The 19,990-nt window shown below is 38.8% G+C and overlaps 1 protein-coding gene across 1 annotated transcript in view; it reads left to right on the top strand.

Moving 5' to 3' along the window:
• Positions 1-19,990, top strand: part of LOC144635626 (TNF receptor-associated factor 4-like) — a 68,509-nt gene that overhangs the window by 1,585 nt on the left and 46,934 nt on the right. Inside the window, exons 2-6 of the mRNA XM_078494712.1 lie at positions 3,906-3,969; positions 4,314-4,415; positions 5,701-5,862; positions 13,628-13,708; positions 14,551-14,715. Coding sequence (XP_078350838.1) covers positions 3,906-3,969; positions 4,314-4,415; positions 5,701-5,862; positions 13,628-13,708; positions 14,551-14,715 — 574 coding nt within the window. The remainder of the gene's footprint in view (positions 1-3,905; positions 3,970-4,313; positions 4,416-5,700; positions 5,863-13,627; positions 13,709-14,550; positions 14,716-19,990) is intronic.

The following is a 19,990-nucleotide window of genomic DNA, read 5'->3' as shown; positions in this document are numbered from 1 at the left end:
CTTTCTTGATTATTGACACATTTTCTTAACATTATAGTACTTCAACATGTTAATAACTAACTTTATTATTAACAGCATATCTTTTACATTTTCAAGTTTTTCTAGCAGCCATTTAAAAGACAGGCCAATGATTGAATTGTGTTTTCATTCTTCATCAAACAACGTAAAAATCTGTGTTTGGGGAATCGGATATCTAAAATTGCCAAAAAAATATAAACAATTTTTGTTAATTTTTTCATACCTTAAGTTTCTGTAGCCACCATAACCACAGTTTTCAGCCTTGCTCGTTTCCCAAGCACACGATTGTAGACTGACACAAGTACAAACTACATGCCAAGTTTCATTTGAAAATGTGTTCTCGTTGAGAAATGAAATGTGATTTCTGAAACGTTGCACAGCAAGAAGTCCACATTTAACTTAAATGCGGTAAATATTTGGTGCAAAATCCTCCAAAATTCGTGTTTTTGAAGAGTTTTTATCCAATCGAGTTCAATGCCGCCATCGCCGCCATATTGGATGAATTTCCGCTGTCTAAAAGGCTTGCAGACTGCAGAAACATTGTTTCTATAAAATAGGAGTACTAAAGCCTGCCGCACACTAGAGCAACTAGCTGAGCTATTCGCCTCATGTGCCCGTTTGCTCAGCCATTTATTCACTGCACATTTCACCGCAGACAGTGAGGAAAGTGCTTAGCAAGTTTGATTCGGAAGCCGCCATATTGAATCACGTGAGCATTCTGCGTGTGTTTATTGGTCAGTTGATATATCTGGCTGAGCAAGTTTCTCATGTCGCCCGCACACGTTGAGGATTTTGCCTCTCGAGGCAAAAAATATCAAACACGATAGATATTTTCCTCAAGGCCTCGCGAGGCAAAATTCTCACGAAAAATGTCCGCACACGAGAGAAATCTGCTGAGCAAACGGGCACGCGAGGCGGTTAGCTCAGCTAGTTGCTCTAGTGTGCGGCGAACATGATAAGGAAAAAAGATTGGAAAATAAAACTTCAAAATTTTGCCTGGGCAGGTACCTTCACGTATCGTTAAAACGTATCATTTAATTACCGTATTTATTCGATTAAACGCCTCCCTCAATTAAAAGCCGCTCTCCAATAAACGCCGCATCATGATTCGGCCTCTATTTGAATAAAAAAACTCAAAAAGCAAATGCAGTAATTATCAAGTTTGAGCATGCTTAATATAATTATTTTCCTTGATTGTAACAATTGTATTTAAAATGACTTCTGAGACAAGGACTACAACGTGTTCCTGTTTTTTTCCTGTTCAAATGTTCAGTTTATTCAAATAAATACGGTAACTACCTTATTCTCACTAAATTTCGCGAGTACTTAATTTCGCGAAAAATCAAGAGCCATATTTCGCGAGTACTTAATTTCGCGATTATGAGAGAAAGGTACAGTTGGAGTGTATTAAATTTCGCGATTTTTATCTATTCTTCAATATGAAGCTTTGACCTCGAAACTGTAACAACATAATTAATATGAAAGTCATCGTAAAAACAGCAAACAAAGCAATATACACATGACAAAACAAGGTATTCAACAGTCACCTAAATCCCTAATAGGTTCATCTACGACTAGGGCTTTCCACAAGTTGCTCGGCAACTTTTTGGCAACTTTTCATGATTCGAGCAACTTTTTCCCCTTCGAGCAACTTTTTTCATCTCGAGCAACTAGCTGCATTTTGAGCAATTTCCAGACCTAAGATCTCCGAAGATTATCCGAGTGTTGTTCAAAGGCAATACGAACGTTTCCGAAAATTTACGAAGTTTTCCGAAGACTTCCGAGGAACATCTGAAGACATTTCAACTTTCGGCTCATTTTCCATTAAAACATAACAAAACTCGTCAGCAAACATGACGTCATTGATATCTTCACGATTTATCTCAGTTAAAGAAATCCTTGTTATTTAACAAATTTCCCCCTTAATATGTTATTTAGATACTTCTTTTGCTGCAAAATTGCATAAAACTGCTAAGAAATCTTACCTTCAAGGGAAAATTAGCATATATTTAGAGAAATTCTCGTGATTAGAAGCAGCGTTTTGGATTTTTTGGAGCAACTTTCGAGCAACTTTTATTGTCAGAAGCAACTTTTTTGAGCTTTTGGAGCAACTTTTGAGCAACTTTTTGAGAAATTACGGGGAACTTTTTGGGAAATCTCGAGCAACTTGTGGAAAGCCCTATCTACGACTGCAAAAGCGAGATTTTGAGGAACTTGGCGGCAGAGAACAGTTCAAACAGTGCGACTGATATACTAATAGTGGGAGATAACTAATGGACAAAATTAAACAAAAAACTTCTAAACATGAAGCTCAGACATGTTAGAATATTAGAATAACTATGATAAAACACATCGAGTTTCATAATTTTTATATTATCAGTACGATATTAAATTTCGCGATTTTAAACTTCGCGTGTCCTATATTTCGCGAGTATTAAATTTCGCGTTTTTTTCAAAATCGCGAAAATCGCGAAATTTAGTACTCGCGAAATTAAGTGAGAATAAGGTATACAGATTGAAAGTGCATTTGGTTTTTCCAGGCATTCAAGACGTTTTTAAGCGGGAATTTTGGCAGGAAAATTTTGGCACAATACGCTTGAGTGCGCGTGGTGGAGTAATCATCGGGTTATTTTTCCGTAATGAGACTGTTCACTGGCTCCTATTTTCTCGATTTTTTGCGATACCAAAGTCGTGAGAGAACTGGACGCCAGCGCTAAACGGGCGGAGGGGCATGGGAATTCGTGGCGGAGAGAGAGAGGCTGTTATAACAGGCTAGTCATGTGGTCAAAGCATGATTATTTAATCAAAGTTATTATAGTTGAACCCCGTTATTTCGAACCGTCAGGAGAAACAAAGCGGAGCTGGAAACCTTTTTCTGGTTCTTAAAATTTTATGAAAATGGATACTTTCGCTGAAAACACTATTATTGAAGTTTACTCAAGAAAGATCCATAGCCGAAGTAAAACTCCAATCGAAAACAATTGCGCTTACAAACTCCTGACATTACCCTGGACAAAACAAGTAAGATCTAAGCCCGCGATTCAATGAAAAACTATAACCTGATCAGCGGTCAGCTTAAAAAAAACATGACTTCGATGAGTTGTACACCTGATACTGGCCAGCGGATACCTTGTTTTGACAGTTGTCAATTGACCATAGTGTGGATGACCAATATCAAAGGTACAAGCCGACGTTATCCGGAACGTTCGTTGAACGGTCGGGCTGCATTGTGACTCCCCTCCCCCTCCCCGAGAGTCTGTAGGCGCGCGCGGGAGTACGCTCACTCGATAATCAAATTTTTTCGACTTCATGTGTTAACCAAATTTCGTTACCCATGGTGCTCCGCTTTTCTTCACCTTAAGAGTACGCTATTGATATTTCTTCTATTTCTTTTTTCAAAGCTCAAGAAAGAGAGAAATATCCACTAACTTTTGCAAAAATACACGTCTTTAGACCATAAGTATAAAATGATTAAAGACATGGGAGCTAAAATTCCCAGGATTGTAACCATACATGAATCCTTATTCGTCAAACGAAAAATTTTCGTTGTTTTGACTGTTCCACCAAAGTAGTACTGAATTCCAGAAGTCTCTTATGTTGGGGCAGTTAACTAACAAGTGTGGTAGCGATTCTATTTCGTTGCAAGATTCGCAACGAGGAGATTCTGAAATCTTCATTTTATGCAGCAAATTCCCATATGTTAATATATTATGAATAATCTTGAACTGAAATATGCTTAGTTTTGTTTTCGTGTTATTTGAAATGGTATTTTCTAAATAGCATTAATCGTTGTCTCCTTCCATACACATTCTCTAGACCTATACAGGGGTCACTCCATAATCACACCACTATTTCACGACGCCGGGCGACGTCTCTTTTTTTAACAGGCAGAACAGCGGCGATCAGCGATTTAGTTGCCCTCAGTGCCGAACTGGTCAGTCCCGAGTAGAGGTAAGTCATAAAAAAAAAATCAACGCAAGTACACGTTTAATGCTGTTGGTAAAACTGGGATGGACTAGACTTCCATCCGGAGAGGGAAATACTCTTAGTCACTTTCTGCTCCAGAAACCAAGATAAGCTCCGTCCTGATGGGCTTCTATGCTTAAACATGGACTTTTTCTAATCACGAGTGAAAACAGCTTGCTAATTAACACAGTTTTTGCGCGCTTTTTTGGTTTCAATGTGAAGTGTGTCACCGAACAACTTGTTTTTCTTGCCCAGCGCCTCGATCGGAGGTAGCCATGTGATTTTGGTACTTAATTTGATCGTTCATCGTACCTTAATTGTTCCTGTAGGATGTTTTTCCTGACAACGCAACCCAAAGAAAGGTTCTCTCGCTAGTGGTTAAGTGTCCAAACAAGAACTGTAAATGGACTGGAGAACTTAGGAGTAAAGAGGTAAGTCTTTATTACGTCCAGTCTGAAAGATTTTACGACACATTGTGTACAATGCTTCCCATTCACTTCCGTCTCAAATACTTTAAATTTCATGATATGAATGCAATGTTGCACATATGATCTTCGCAAATGAAGGTATTGTGTTGCAGCTCAAGACTAAAAACGTTGAGGATTTAAATATATCAGTTGTGCCATAGCATAGAGCAGACTGGATCACTGCATGGTGAAAGTAGCCATTGGCTGCAAAATTGGCCTCATGGTTTTTAAATTTTTGAATTTCAAAAGCAGAGAAGGAGACTCGATAGAAGACCATCTCTCCCCACCTCCCCTCGTACTACTTCGTTCACAAAATCTTCCTCGACTTGGCCTGACCCCGCATTATTGGGGCTGACCAAATGAGAAGCGGGATCTGGGGACGAGATTGCGCTACGGCAAGACCTAGCCGACTGTCATGCGAAGTGTCTCATTTTAACCCTTATTACAATCTCGTCCCCAGAGGCTGCGATCCTTCTGGTCTGCGCCAGGGATCTGGACCTCTGGGCTATTCTGAAAAAAACCGTCACAAAGGCGTCTAAATCTGATTGGCTGTTGAAACCTTGTTCGTTTCACCGCAATCTTCGACACACGCGCACAATCGATCGATGACTTTCGTGTCTATCTGTAAAGCCAGCGTCGTACATGAAGAACATTCGAAAGCTAAATCAGGTTGATATAATTAACAAACCATTTTATTGCTACGGGGTAAAAAAAAATTGACTGCTTTGGGTTTTGAACTCACGACCTCCCGCGCCGCATACTGGCACCTTCTCGATTGAGCTAGTCCGACAGGCTCTGTGAAATTGTCGAATATATCCTATATCAATGTAATAGATATTGTGGGGTCTACTAAACTGCTGCGAGACTATAACAGTATCGTGAAACTATTTTCTATTTCTAGAAAGCAGATAATTTACTGTACTCTATAGTAATTTTTCGTGCCATGAGTAATGACATTTGCCCTGCTTGAAGATTATTATTTTTGTCGTACCGCAGACATTCAGTTTAACCGTGAGCGATTTAAATTTGTCTTGCACCTATGAACCGCCGTAAACTTTAGTAACTTGGCCGCTTATTCACTAGAATGAAAACATTGTAAGCTCCAGTGAAAATTAAATAAATGGGGAGCTCCGCTTTTAGGTTTGCCTAAATCTAAATATTACTCTTTTTTACTTTGTGGGTTCCCTGTGTAGTAGCTTTTAGCTAAATGGAAGCATGTTGTCTTTATCTTACATTTTTTTTTAAAAAGAAACATTTAGGAAGTTGCCCTGAGAAAGTTGTTGAATGCACTTCCAAGAACTGCACAGAAAAAATGCCATTAAAAGATCTGGAAAATCATTTAACCACATGTCAATGGAGATTGATTCGCTGTGCTCACTGTGGTATGCAACACCCGGCGTGTCAACTTTCGGTACGTAGAAACCTCTTTTTGAGCTCTCTTACAACCTAAACAATACTTGTAATCTTCATTATTTTAACCTTTAGCTATCACCTTTTAAACACCTCCCCTTCAATCCCCAATTCGAGCGAGAACGCTTCTTTTTTGATAATTTTTCTCAGCAATTCGAGCTCGCTTAACAGCTTCTTCGGAGAGTACTACCGTTTCGTAGAAGAAAAAACAAACCTTAAAAATATCTGGTATGTAGCCAGGCATGATAAGATTTAAATTATTTGATAAAAGTTGACACTGGCTTAAAATATGTACAGGACGTTTCGGCTACTGCTGTAGCCTTCTTCAGCAATATGTAAATTTAAAACGGCGTCCCTGGTGCTATAGGAATAAAAAACTAAAAAATGCAGAAAAAGGTGACAAGGAATGTACTGAATAAAAAGGGGGGTGGAATTCTAAAAACGCGACTAAAAAGGATAGAAAAGGGGGTGGTGTGCAATTAAGAGCGAAGGCACAGATTTTTGGCACAAAATGTCAAAATTGCGGTCACGGCCAAAAGGAAATCTTGCCTTTATTTTTCAATTTCTAGAAAGTTTTTAACGAGTTTTCAAAGGTTTTGGGGTTTAATTTTCAAAATACGGCCAACTATCGGAAATATTTGAGAAAATTGATTTCGCACTATCGAGGGCTAAAAATAGCCGAATAAATTAGCAAAACTTAGCATTCGCAAAAGCGTTCTCGCGTTATTAGTAGAAGTTATATCCTCGGAAATAAAAAACATATATTTAAAGTAGAAGTATTTAGCAATGTTTACATGCCTGTGTTTCGGTTCTAGATTATACTTTTCACAGCGAAAGTAACGCTCTTTGATAACAATTTTATAACTGATTAAGTAAATACAGTTTCACTTCATAATAACAACCTGAATTTTTGATATGTGGCCACTCTCAAATCGGCTTCATTTTATGGCTATAAAAAGCCCAAAGACTCTTCTTTAACTACATATAAAAATTAATTTGGGTTTTGCAGCAAGCGCATTTTAAAACGCCAGCGAAATATGGGTAATTTAACTAAAATTTGAACTAATTTGCATATTACCGTTTTGATGCCATGTTAACCGCATTCACGCAAGAACCGAAAACTCTGGTTTTGGTTAAAATTTTTGCGTTTAACATGTCTTTACACTTGAAAACGATGACATACCTGTAAGCATAGAGTCCAGTTCTTGTCCATCTGATAAATTTGTTAGCAGAGCGTAACGTAGCAGCTACACTGAATTAGTTAAAAAAAACATACGGGCAAAGGTCACGACAGTTTGCGTTATGCGTGATGCTTTTTATGTTATGGAAGATTGCAACGCATGCCGATGAAGTAATATCTTCAAAAGCACAAAATACTTCACGGAATTACGTTCTTCCTTTTTAGAATTTCTGCTAGGCAGCCGGGAAAGGGAATAACGTGAGACGTGAGCAGCCTATATCTCTTTATTTTTGAGGGAGGGGGGGGGGGGTGGGAGGTGGGGTGGGATCGGGAGGGAGGCAAATTGGCCTCGATCATTATTCACTGCTCGTGTGAGGACATTAGGGGCCAACCATTTTACTTTTGAGGGGGGGGGGGGGGATGGGTGATATTGAAAAAATATATATTCCGCAAGCGCATGCGTGCAAGAAAAAAATTCCTGCACAGGACAGTGGTCCAAAAAAAAATTCATGCTTGTACAGTGGGCTGGAAAATATTCCTGGCAGGATGTTCCCTGGGTTGGCATATTCAACTTTTAATATCAGCAAACTGTTAAAAGATTTTAGCATTTGCACTTAGGTAAGAGGGATTCATAGCACAATAATGTGTTCCCCTCAGATGGCTTTTTTGCCTGTGGTTACCGATCTTGGTACATTTTTTTTCTCAAATTCAAGATCACGCCTGGTGTTGTGACACGAGTAAGACCAGGGATCCACTTTTTCAGAGTTCGGAAAGTGACCTTGTCTGCCATTATCGATAGTATTTGTCGTCGGGTGTCCCAGGTGCTTGCATTACTGTAGCACTCTGTCAGAGCATTCATGAGTACGTTATCCAAATCTTCATCCTCGCTTTCGCTGTCACTTGAGAATTGCTTGTTCAACGATGGAACAAGCTAGTGCCACAACTCGCCTGGTTGATTTGGTGCTACCTCATCTAAAACAGCACCAACTGCCTGTTGTGCCTTGCGAAGATGGCGACGACGCGTTCTTTCACTAGCTTCCGCATTCCATGGAATAGTAACAGTATGCCTGACTGGACTGACATTAGGGCTTTCCACAAGTTGCTCGGCAACTTTTTGGCAACTTTTCAGGATTCGAGCAACTTTTTCCCCTTCGAGCAACTTTTTTCCTCTCGAGCAACTTGTTGCATTTTGAGCAATTTCCAGACCGAAGATCTCCGAAGGTAATCCGAGTGTTGTTCAAAGGCAATACGAACGTTTCCGAAGATTTACGAAGTTTGTCGAAGACTTCCAAGGAACATCTGAAGAGGTTTCAACTTTCTACATTAAAACATTACAAAACTCGTCAGCAAACATGACGTCATCGATATCTTCACGATTTTTCTCAGTTAAAGAAATCCTTGTTATTTAACAAATGTTCCCCTTAATATGTTATTAAGATACTTCTTTTGCTGTATAATTGCATAAAACTGCTTAGAAATCTTACCCTCAAAGGGAAATTAGCATATATTTAGAGAAATTATCTTGATTAGAAGCAGCGTTTTGGATTTTTTGGAGCAACTTTCGAGCAACTTTTGTTATCAGAAGCAACTTTTTTGGATTTTTGGAGCAACTTTTGAGCAACTTTTTGAGAAATTACGGGCAACTTTTTGGGAAATCTCGAGCAACTTGTGGAAAGCCCTAACTGACATCCCTGCTTTCTAAGAATTCGTTCAGTTTGTTCAGCGGTGTAAACTCTTCGCGCGTAGGCCCCCTGCTGTGAGAATCAGGTGTGACGTCAACGCTAGTGTCTGAAGGGCAATACAAGCTCCCCCCTGGCGTCTGGACGTTGGAAGGATAACACAGAGACGCTGGCGTACTTCGAGCCACTGGTGCAGCGCCAATAGAGGTGTTCTGTAACGAATAATTAAATTCAAACCTACTCAATACCACCTATTATTAAAAACTAGCAATGGTATATTGCAGCTCCTGAGTTTTGATTAGTTAACAGGGAATGGTATATGAGCTCAAATACCATGGACCACAAAATATGCTACCCGATACGCGTCAACGGAAACAGCTGGAGAGCTCTAATATTGCAGTTCTTTGGGCAATTTTAAAAAAACAATTATTCCACTCGCGCTTGTTGGATATGAGATCGTTAAAGCCAACTCAGCGCTACGCGCCTCGTTGGCTATCTACCATCTCATATCCAACGCCTGAGGCTAATCTTGATGGCTTTTAGTGACTCAAGCAATAAGTAGAAGCAATTTTTTTATAACCCGGCTATTGAAGTGGTACATTACAAGAGATGGTTTACACTTACCAACGACATGTTTTCCATTTGCAGAACTGCAGCCTTGTTTTCAGCATCCACAAGAAGCTTACGACAATTAGAACAAACGCCTGTGAAAATGTTTTGACTTAGAACATAACAGTCAAATCTGTTTAAACATGTGCCGTTCAACCGATTTCTAGTAACGGTATTGACATGACAAATAAGTATTGAAGTGTTATTTGCGCAAAAGATTGGTAAGAGGTAACAAATGCTGCAGCAAGAACAAATTCCGCATAGAGAATACTTTTGTTCTCCTGCAATACCAAGACACTTAAACTATGGCCACAAATTTGTCTAAAGGGGTGATGTAAATCGAGGGTACGCAAAGGATTCGTTTCTCTTGACAAGCGGTCGGGAAATATCGGACTTCTGCTTGCACTGAGCATGCCTAGCTTTTGAAAGCAACGTTCGACGAACTTCTGGGTTTTTTTTTTACTTCCGGCCAGTTTTTATTGTTTTCACAACCATTAAAATTGATCTTGCAACGAATATTTCGACTCACTTGTCACATTAAGCTTGCGCAGCAAGGAACTGAGACTCGATGTACGCAGTCTCGTACCCAGAGGCCGCGATTCAAGCCTCTCTCTGCTTTTGGCTTTTTACTGGTAGTGGTGTTGTGCCTCGACAAGCTCACTGGTATGGCACACTTAGTAGAACTGCGCTTCCAGCTGACGCCAAGGCATGCACGATGTTGTGGACATATAGTCCAGTTTTCTATGTTTCGAGTCGGCGCAAAAATTGTTGCTCTCGCCAACAATAATTCTACTTCATCTTCAATCCCGATAATAGAAAAGGCTGACTTGTGTCCTGATATATCTCGATGACAGGTCAGCAAAGGAACTATTTCTACTGACTTTGTCCTATCTTTTGAATCATAACCGCAGCGACCGCCAACAATAGCGAGAAACGAACAAGCGCTGCCCTCCATTGTTTCCCACTAAAAAAAGTGAAAGGCGTATAAAAATACCTTGATGTTCATTTCACTCGTACTGCCCCCCCCCCCCCACACACACACACACACACACAATTCCTTTTACCTTGGCATAAGCGTCACGCATTATACTGACATGTCGTGAGTCTTACTTGCAACTGACCAGTAGCACGAACTGAAAAGGAAAATCTCTGCCCATGAGAAAGAAGGAGGGTATTTTTTAAAATTCAAACAGTGATTCAAAAGTATTTTCAAACATTGTCTACTTTCAGAGTTTGCTTACAGGCCGAGCACGGATCCAGTATAATCCACCCACCACCCACTGCTCACCGCCCCATTCTTCAACTTTTTTTGTATTCATTTTCAAATGCCAGCAAAAAGGTTTTTATAAAAATATTGAAGATCCGATACCAGGATTCATTGTAAGAAGATAAAAAGCGTTCTCTGGTAAAATATTTAAAAATTATAAGCTTTCGACAGCCAGACTGCTGTCTTTGTCTTCTACTTCCTTTTTATCCGTCGAAGACAGCAGTCTGGCTGTCGAAAGCTTATAATTTTTAAATATTTTACCAGAGAACGCTTTTTTATCTTCTTACAAAGGCTTTTGTTGTATGGATGCAAAGGTGTTTTCTATAAATTCTGTATGCTTAAAATTTGACACTTAACCAAACATACTTCAATTCCGAAATTAAAATTTCGTGATATTTTCTGTAAGTTTATAATTAGATTTCATAATTTAATTTGGATGTTTACACAGGTGTTGTAGTGCGCAAATTTTGTGCGACAGAGGTGTTCGTAGGCAACGGATTTTTTGGCTTTTTGATATGTGAAATTTTCAATGTTTATCGGGGAGATTTAGTTTATTTTACTAATTTACTATCAATATAGTGAACTATCCGCACACGCGTCTGCACTGAATACGGCTTGTAGCTTGATCGAATCTAATTAAATAAAATTCTTAAATAAGATGAAAACTTATAAGAAATATAAATAATAGCAATTTAAAAATATAAATAGCTCTAACTATTTAAAGATATTTTCACTCCCAAAAAAAGAAATAAAAATAGTAAGCTACCCGTCAACAACAAAACATTCTTGAAATTTCATTTACCGGTCATGCGTTACAACTTTATCTGAATCGTCACGTAATACTCAAACAAATCGTAACACTGGCCTTTTAGTCCCTTGCAGCTAATTTCGGGTAAGTACGCGAAGATATTAATTAACAATTATTGGATGAGGTTGAGCATGATAGCGATAATTATCAAGGCCAAAGTTTCTGTTATCTGCCGAAGCCGAAGGCTGAGGCGGATAACAGAAACTGAGGCCTTGATAATTATCGCTATCATGCAAAAACCGAATCCAATAATTGTTTTATTATGCACATTCCTGAGCTGCACTTGTAAAGACAGGAGCGCGCACAAAAAAATGATGAATGCATAAAACTTCTGAATGCATAAAACTATTGTCTGTAGGTATGACGTCACTTCTACATATGTAAAATCTAATGTCTGTAGGTATGACGTAAGAGAAACAGCAAGCAAGAATTAGCTGCGTGCTTATAGCCAATCAAAATCAAGCTGGTGACACCAATGTATAATAAAAGAAATTCATGGCTGCGTAAAATATGATCTTGTTCAGATTTAAGAAAATGTAATTATAGATCGTAAATTTTTGTAGAGAATGAAATGTGGCATCTGTGAGTCTCTACTGTTTATAAGTCAAACGCTCCTTTCACCGCTTTTACTGTATCTACCGCAGCAATATAAAAGGTAAGTGATCCTTTCAGTAGGGATAGAAAAGGATTTCAAGTTAAATTTAGTGTTAAGCACAAATTTAAGGAAAACCAGAGTTTGCAGCTTTTACGCGAATGCGGCCGTTACATGTAACATGTCATCAAAACGGTGATATGCAAATTAGTTCAAATTTTAGTTAAATTACTCATATTTTGATGGCGTTTTAAAACGCGCTCGCTTAAAAACCCCAACCAATTTTTATATGTAGATAAAGAAGAGTCTTTGGGCATTTTATAGCCATAAAATGAAGCCGATTAAAGAATGGCCACATATCGAAAAGTAATCTTGTTATTATGAGATGAAACTGTATTTACTAAGGCAGTTACAAAATTGTCATCAAAGAGCGTTACTTTCGCTGTGAAAAGTATAATCTAAAACCGAAACACAGGCATAAAAACATTGATTTATTCTTCAACTTTAAGTATATGTTTCTAATTCTCGATGATATAACTTCTATCAACAACGCGAGAACGTTTTTGCGAATGCTTAATTTTGCTATTTAATTCGGCTATTTTTAGCCTTCAATAGTGCAAAATCGATTTTCTCAAATATTTCCGAAAGTCGGCGGTATTTTGAAAAATAAACCCCGAAACCTTTAAAACCTCACTTAAACCTGTTTAAAAATTAAAAATAAAGGAGGGTTTTATTTTTGACCGTGGACAAGGTTTGCTTCAAAAATCTGTGCCTTCGCTCTTAAAAATTGTTAAGTTTCTTATAAATGTTCGGGAATGCTACGTGTTCATTAATAGCGTTTCCATCTCGGACTGAGTGCCACGCTTCGAGGAAAAGTCTTTGTCTCCAAACTGAAGACCGGTCGATAATGTCAACATTTTCCAGATCAATTTTATGATCGTTGAGCAAATGGCCGGTGTTCGGCCAATAGGGAATTTCTGTCCATTGTTGTTATCGCTTTAGCATGTTCTTTGATGCGTGTTTTGAGTGCGCGCAAGGTCTGGCCAATGTAAACACACGCACAGTCTTTGCATTTGATTTTATATACAACACCTTTCGACGACTCTTCGCTGATTTTATCTTTGGGTTTTTTTCAAAATATTGGCGATGGAACGGATGGGCTTGTGAGCCACTTTGACGTTAAAACCTTTGAGAACTCTTGAGATTCTTTCAGAAAAACCCTTGGCGTACGGTAGAACAACCAAGCCTCGCTGTTCAACAACGTTGGCACCACTTTTTTATTCGGCATTAGATTGACGACCATTACGAATAAAATTTATTGATAGGATAATTATTCGCTGCCTTCTATCCTTTTTAGTCGCGTTTTTAGAATTCCACCCCCCTTTTTATTCAGTACATTCCTTATCACCTTTTTCTGCATTTTTTAGTTTTTTATTCCTATAACACCAGGGACGCCGTTTTAAATTTACATATTGCTGAAGAAGGCTACAGCAGTAGCCGAAACGTCCTGCACATATTTTAAGCCAGTGTCAACTTTTATCAAATAATTTTAATCAAAACAAACCTTGTACCTGCTTAAATTGGATCTTCACAAACTACTTTTTGATCTTTATATTTTACTTTGTTGATAGAAACATCAACTGGAATGCAAAAGATTCCCAGTGAACTGTCCCAAGAGATGTGGTAAAAAATTTCCACGAGAAGAGACACAGGTAAAAGTAATCAATTCATTATTTTTGATACACCACTAGTGGCCCTTGCTTACCATATTGAGCCACGTACAAGGTCCAAACTTCTATGTTCTTCATTCTCTTATTACTGAAGAGTTAAAAAAAGAAGTATTCATCGTTGTGCATTATTTGGGATAGACAGAGACGCGCAGTCCCGAGGGGGGCACTCAAAAAAGTTTTATACGGGGAGGCTCCGCCCCAAGCTCTTACCCCTTACCCTTTTATATACCATTTTGACAGAAATTGTACCCCTTTCGTATACCTTTTACTGAAAAAAAGTACCCCTTTCATATACCTAAAAGACGTGACATAGCCTTAGAACAGGACATTTTCTTGTCATTTTTTTGAAGCGCTTAATAAATTAAAATAATACAGCCATAAAGTGGGCCTGTTCGAAATATTTTAATTACAGGCCTTTTAAAAGACCTAAATGGCGGATTTTCATACCCTTTCATATACCTAAACTTGTGAAATCGCCACCCTTTTATATACCTAAAGCCTGAAAAAGGTACCCCTTTCGGGCGGAGCCTCCCCGTATAGGCCGTTATATGGAGTACCCCCCCGGGCGCGCAGTCAAGGGGGTGACTCATATATCCCACAATGCAACACCTCCAGCCATCTGTATACCTTCATTACGTCACTTTTTTGCATTTTACGCTAGCATTATGTCTGAGCTTCTGTGTACTGGTAGTTACTTTTTAAAACGTACTCCTTATAGGGCCAAAACGCCGACATGATAAGTAGTGTTCCTTCTCTCTTTGGTGTATTTTGCAATTTTTTATCTGCTAACTGGTTGTCTTTTATTTCTTTATATTTTTCAAAAGGAACATTTAAGGTGTTGCCCTGAGGAAATTGTTAAATGCACCAATACGAACTGCACGGAGACAATGGCAAGGAAAAATCTTGAAGAGCACGTGACTACCACGTGTCAATGGAGAAAGGTTCGCTGTGAGCACTGTAGTATACAGCATCCGGCCTGTAAACAATCGGTACGTAACTCTCCTGTCACATAAAGTTTCGCATAAATGAAACGCAAATTAAATTCACAGATGAAATTTGTAAAAATAAAAAGTCTGCACTCGGGCCTTAGGGTGTTAACATATCACCAGAGCTTATTTCAATTTCTGTAGCCTAAAGCGACTTGGAGTACTGGTAACCCTCTTATAACACCATAACATTCTAAACACATGTCATTTTCTTCATTTTCTAATCGAAACTTTATTTTATGTTCTTCTTTGTAATTCGTAGTATTTGATCGCAATGCAGTAGCAATAATTTTCACTATCTTATTTTGCAGGATCATCAACGTACATGCAGGAGATTCCCAGTAACCTGTCCTGAGAACTGTGGAAAAGTCATTCCACGGGAAGAGGTTATTAAATTTTAGTTTTATGAGATATGATCGATCTTGTTTAAAATTTGAATTATTTTTGTCGATTTCCTATAAATAACCATAGACTACCAAATTTTGATTTTTTTTTTATGTAAAGCAACTGTTTCATCACAAACATTTCACTTTAGTTGGCTCAATAATGAACTGAGATCCCGGCATAAAAATCAAAGGGCTCTATGAGCTAATGAATGAATGAAAATTGTAAATGAAAGTTATGGATGTTTTATAAGCTTCACGTGATGTTCCACTTTGAGTGGCTGGTGCCCGGAAGCCCTTGAGCTAGGCACACACTAGAGGACTAGTCGCAGGGAAAAGTCGCAGGGACCTAACCCTTAGTGTGTACACATTAAAAAATTGACCGATTTGTGGGACTATTGGTCCCTGCGACTAGTCCCAGAAATAAAACCAGCGTAATTCGTGGGACTAGTCGCAGGAAATGTGGTCCCTACGAATTGAATTTCGATGCAAAATACGAGTACACACTAGGGGACTGGTCCCCGAATTAAGTCCCTGCGACAAGTCCCCTGGTGTGTGCCGACCTTAATTATAAAACTTTTGCCGTCAAACTTGATGCCCCACCGTTTTGCTTCTTGGAGCCCTTTGCCGCTGAGCGTGGAGCCCTAACTACATGTAAGAATGTTGCAACAGAACCCGGAGCACTGTTTTTTTGCGGGCCCTGAACCTTGGAGCCCTAAATCACTTTAAGATACTGAGGTATATAGTTTTTCTTTTTAACAGATTGAAGCTCACACTGAAACAGATTGTCCACTGGCTGTAGTGTCTTGCCCTTACGCTGAGATGGGTTGTTTGGCAGAGGTAATTGTTGTGCTTAGTTTAACAGGAGCTCTGCGAGTCTGGTCTAGAAGTTGTTTTGTATAAACATATATGTAAAGCGTCATTGAAGCAAGTGAAATGAACAAATTTTGTGTTAAGTAGGCCAGGTCAGGGTTTGAAAGCCTCCTAAACTGCAGCACCCCACGCAACTTATGTAAGTGACTCGCTTTTCCCCGATGAATCACGGGGTTTCGGTGCAAAAACAAAATGGAGAGTTAAGCATGCGGTACATCCGAGGGTTAAATTACATGTTGTTGCATGAAATAACCTACCGGTATTCCGTTCAAGTTTGCAATTAAGTAAAGGATGGCTTTATGAAGTGTTCAAGTCAGAGGGAGTGAAGGCTGTATATATTAAATCTTGATCGTACTGTTTTTACTCCATTCAATTGTACTTTAGGTTCCTCGACGTAACATCAACTTGCATATTCAGTCAGCCTCGAGTGATCATCTTGACTTAGCTTGTAATAAACTCATCAAAACGTGCGAGGTACACGAGAAGCTAAAACAAACGACAGGAAAGCTCGAGAAAAAGCTTGAAAACAATCTCCAAGAACACGAGAAACTCAAAGAGAGAACAAGAAAACTCGAGGAAAAGCTTAACAAGACAGACTACATTCTCAAAGAACACGAGCAACTAAAAACGAGAACAAGGAAACTCGAGGAAAGGCTTAACAAGACAGACTACATTCTCAAAGAACATGAGCAACTAAAAACGACAACAAGAAAACTAGAGGAAATGATAAAACGGCAAAAATTGGACGGGATAGACTTTTTGAGCCAACAGGGACTTAAAAAGGACATCTCAATGATCAAAGAGCAACTCGACAGCAAAGTTACTAGAAGTGAAACCCTAAACATGATCGATGAGAAGACAAGAAAAAGAGACATGTACAGTACTAGTGGATTAACTTACAGCAGGGCAAACAGTCAAGAGCACAAAATCCAGGACGATTTGAATCGAGCGAATAATGACTTGCGTAGAGAACTCGACACTGTGAGAAACGAATTGTACGAAGAAATCGAAATTGTGGAAAATCAGTTGAAGAAGAAAATCAATGATTCTACATTCGAACAATTCGTGGCAATTACAAAATTACTTACATTACAAAACGAAAACAGGCCGTCAACGCCACAAATGCCTTGCAGGCCTCCCATGCCTCCCATGCCTCCCATGCCTCCCATGCCTCCCATGCCTCCCATGCCTCCACAGGGGATGCCTTATGGTCAGTTTATGTGGTATGGCGGCTGTGGATATCGACCATATTGATGATTTTTCAGTGAAGCTGTTCTCAGGGGTGTCAGAACAAACTCATTCATTTCATAGCACATTCTACAAAGCAGATTGCTATGCAAAATAAAAGAAACGACGCTTTACAAGGATTTGTTTTCCTGACTCCATTTGATAGAAATGACGAATCTGATAGGTTAGAATAGATCTCTTTACTCACATAGAGCTATATTCAAATTGATTGTTAAGTATTCCGCTTCAATAAAAACAAACAAACGTTTAAGCAGTAAAGCTCCCTCTTTCTCACGGTAGGTAATACTACAACACTGGCAACTGAAACAAATAACAAACATGCCTTTCAAAACGATCTTCCAAGAGTTATTATCTTGTACAGGCGGTACAGTTAAGATATAACATTAGCACTTAGCTAGTGCATCAGTTTACGAAGCACGGAAAAAGGAACGTTAACAAAAGTGTGGCATAAAGGATGAAAACTTTTTTTACGAGATTTTGCATAAAATATGTTCAAAAAATGCTATGTATTTTTTAGTTACATTTTTTTCAGGAAATCTGATTGAATAGAATGACGCTGAATTTTAGTGGCTATTGTATTTTAATATGTAGTTTCAAGATCTTTTAAATATTGTATTTTTTACATGTAGTTTTAATTTTTTTATATGTAGTTTTAATTTTTTTATATGTATTTCATTAATTCTTAGTATTTTAATTGTCAAACATTTTACCATAGGCATCTAGCTCGGAAAGATTAGGATACCAATCCCCGAGTAAAATTGACGTTAAATAAATTACCTTAACCTTTAATCTTTAGACGGATTACAAAAAAATCAGAAATTTTACATTTCTGACAGAAAAAAAAAAACAACAAAATCAGCAAAAACAATCAGCTTATCAAGTAGATCACTATTACGCCGAGACTTATTAGAACCTAGCCTTATGCTGAGTACGTCTTATAATCCCAATCAAATTTTGATTCAATATTTTGATACGGAAATAATATATACCGTTGGAAAAATTATGTATTGGCAGTGATACATGATGTGTGGTAATTAAAGTTATGTAGTAAATTAGTTGTACAAGAATAATTAAAAGACAGTGTACTATTTTTGCCAACTTTATTTGAGCTAACTTCGTAATGAATGAATTGACTCAGGTTCACCTTTGACGCAAGAACGAGTTGGCGAGCGAAGCAAGCCAGCGGGAGAGTGATCCTGCTCTGATTTTACTCCCACACCAAAAATCCCAGTAATCTGCGATATGGTCATGTGATACTGGTCAGCGGATACCTTGTTTTGACAGCTGTCAATTGACCATGACATTGATGTCCAATATCAAAGATGTAAGCTGACGTTAACCATAACGTCAAACCTATTTCTGGAGTATGGCCGCCATGTTGGGGCATCATCGTCGTCGCTAGAGCGCACACGCCCGCGAAACATGCCGCTAGCCATGATAACCATGAAAAACTGAAAGCATGGGTCTGTTAATTTTCTATGTGTGTGGAGCTCCGCTAAAAATTTCTCTGGCATCACCCCCACAGCAGTCAAACGTCGCGCGCGTGAACAGTTCCCGCCAAAACTGCTTAAATTACTGAAACCTTTCACGCCTTCACTAGCAAGTTAAGGTTTATACGCCACTTATGGATTGCCAATTTGATAACTATTATCCAATGAGTTTCCCAGCTTGAAATTTTCCTCCACCGTGCTATTTCTATAACAATTTCCTACAAAAGTTTACACACTTTGAGGCAAATTCTTAGAAAAGTTCAAGACGCCGAAAATAGAATTTGACGTCAATTTTTGCGTTTGACAGCTGTGAAGGAATCACAAAGTTTGACGGACTCACATGGCAAGCGTAGAAGCCGCGCAAACAAGTCGGGGAGCTAAGCGATCCAGTTGGCTCGTGGCGTTGCGCTCGTGTGTGTGATCCAAAAGTGAGCGGTCTACTCGCTACATTTTACATTTATTCATCCATTTCAGCCCGGCATTTAAAAAGTGTTCAGCCCGAGCTGAAATTCTCCATGTAATAGCAACAAAATTCCAGCCCGGCAAACCGGGCTGAAATTCACCATATAATCGGGCCCTAAGACAAAAAAGTCAATTTTATTTATTTTGCCTGAGACTGACAGATATGTGGCTTGAACCCTCCCCCCCCCCCCCCATCTTTAATAAGCCCCTCTTTCTTTTAAGCATCCATTTGATGTTTTATCAGTTCTTAGCTGTTTGATCAGCCCTTAATTTTCAAGATTGTTTATCAAGTCTATTGCTGATCCTGATCTTCACCTAGATTCGGCAACATTTTACTACTGTTTGTCAGAGTGGTTCTAGATCTTGCATAGCTACAGAATTCTCTCCCAATATCGATCACTAGTTCGACTGGCTTTACTACGTTTAGGGACTGGTCAATAAGTATCAGGGGGGGGGGGGGGGGTGGGCCGGAGCAATTGGAAAGGTGGTGGCTCGAAAATTTGTGACCCACCCCTTCCGTCTGGCTCAAAACTGACTAACCCACCTATCATTTCTTTATCACCTGTTAGGGGTTGGAGATTTTTTATTTGACTTTAGCCTTTAAAGTGAAATTCCCTACATAGACATTTTCCCTGATGGACACTGCTGTTCCATGCACGTCTTTTTCCATTTCTTGACACACCAAAGGATGAATTTATCACTTCTCATACTAGCCTTTTGTAAGTTTTCCATATATTTGTGTGTAAAGGCCATGGGGAAATTAGACACAAACATATGCAAAAACTGAATCAGTATATGATATTAATTCATAATCAATTATTG

This window comes from Oculina patagonica, chromosome 13, assembly GCF_052425735.1.
Source record: "Oculina patagonica isolate OP01 chromosome 13, crgOcupat, whole genome shotgun sequence".
NCBI lineage: Eukaryota > Metazoa > Cnidaria > Anthozoa > Scleractinia > Oculinidae > Oculina > Oculina patagonica.
This window is presented reverse-complemented; position numbering and strand designations above follow the sequence as displayed.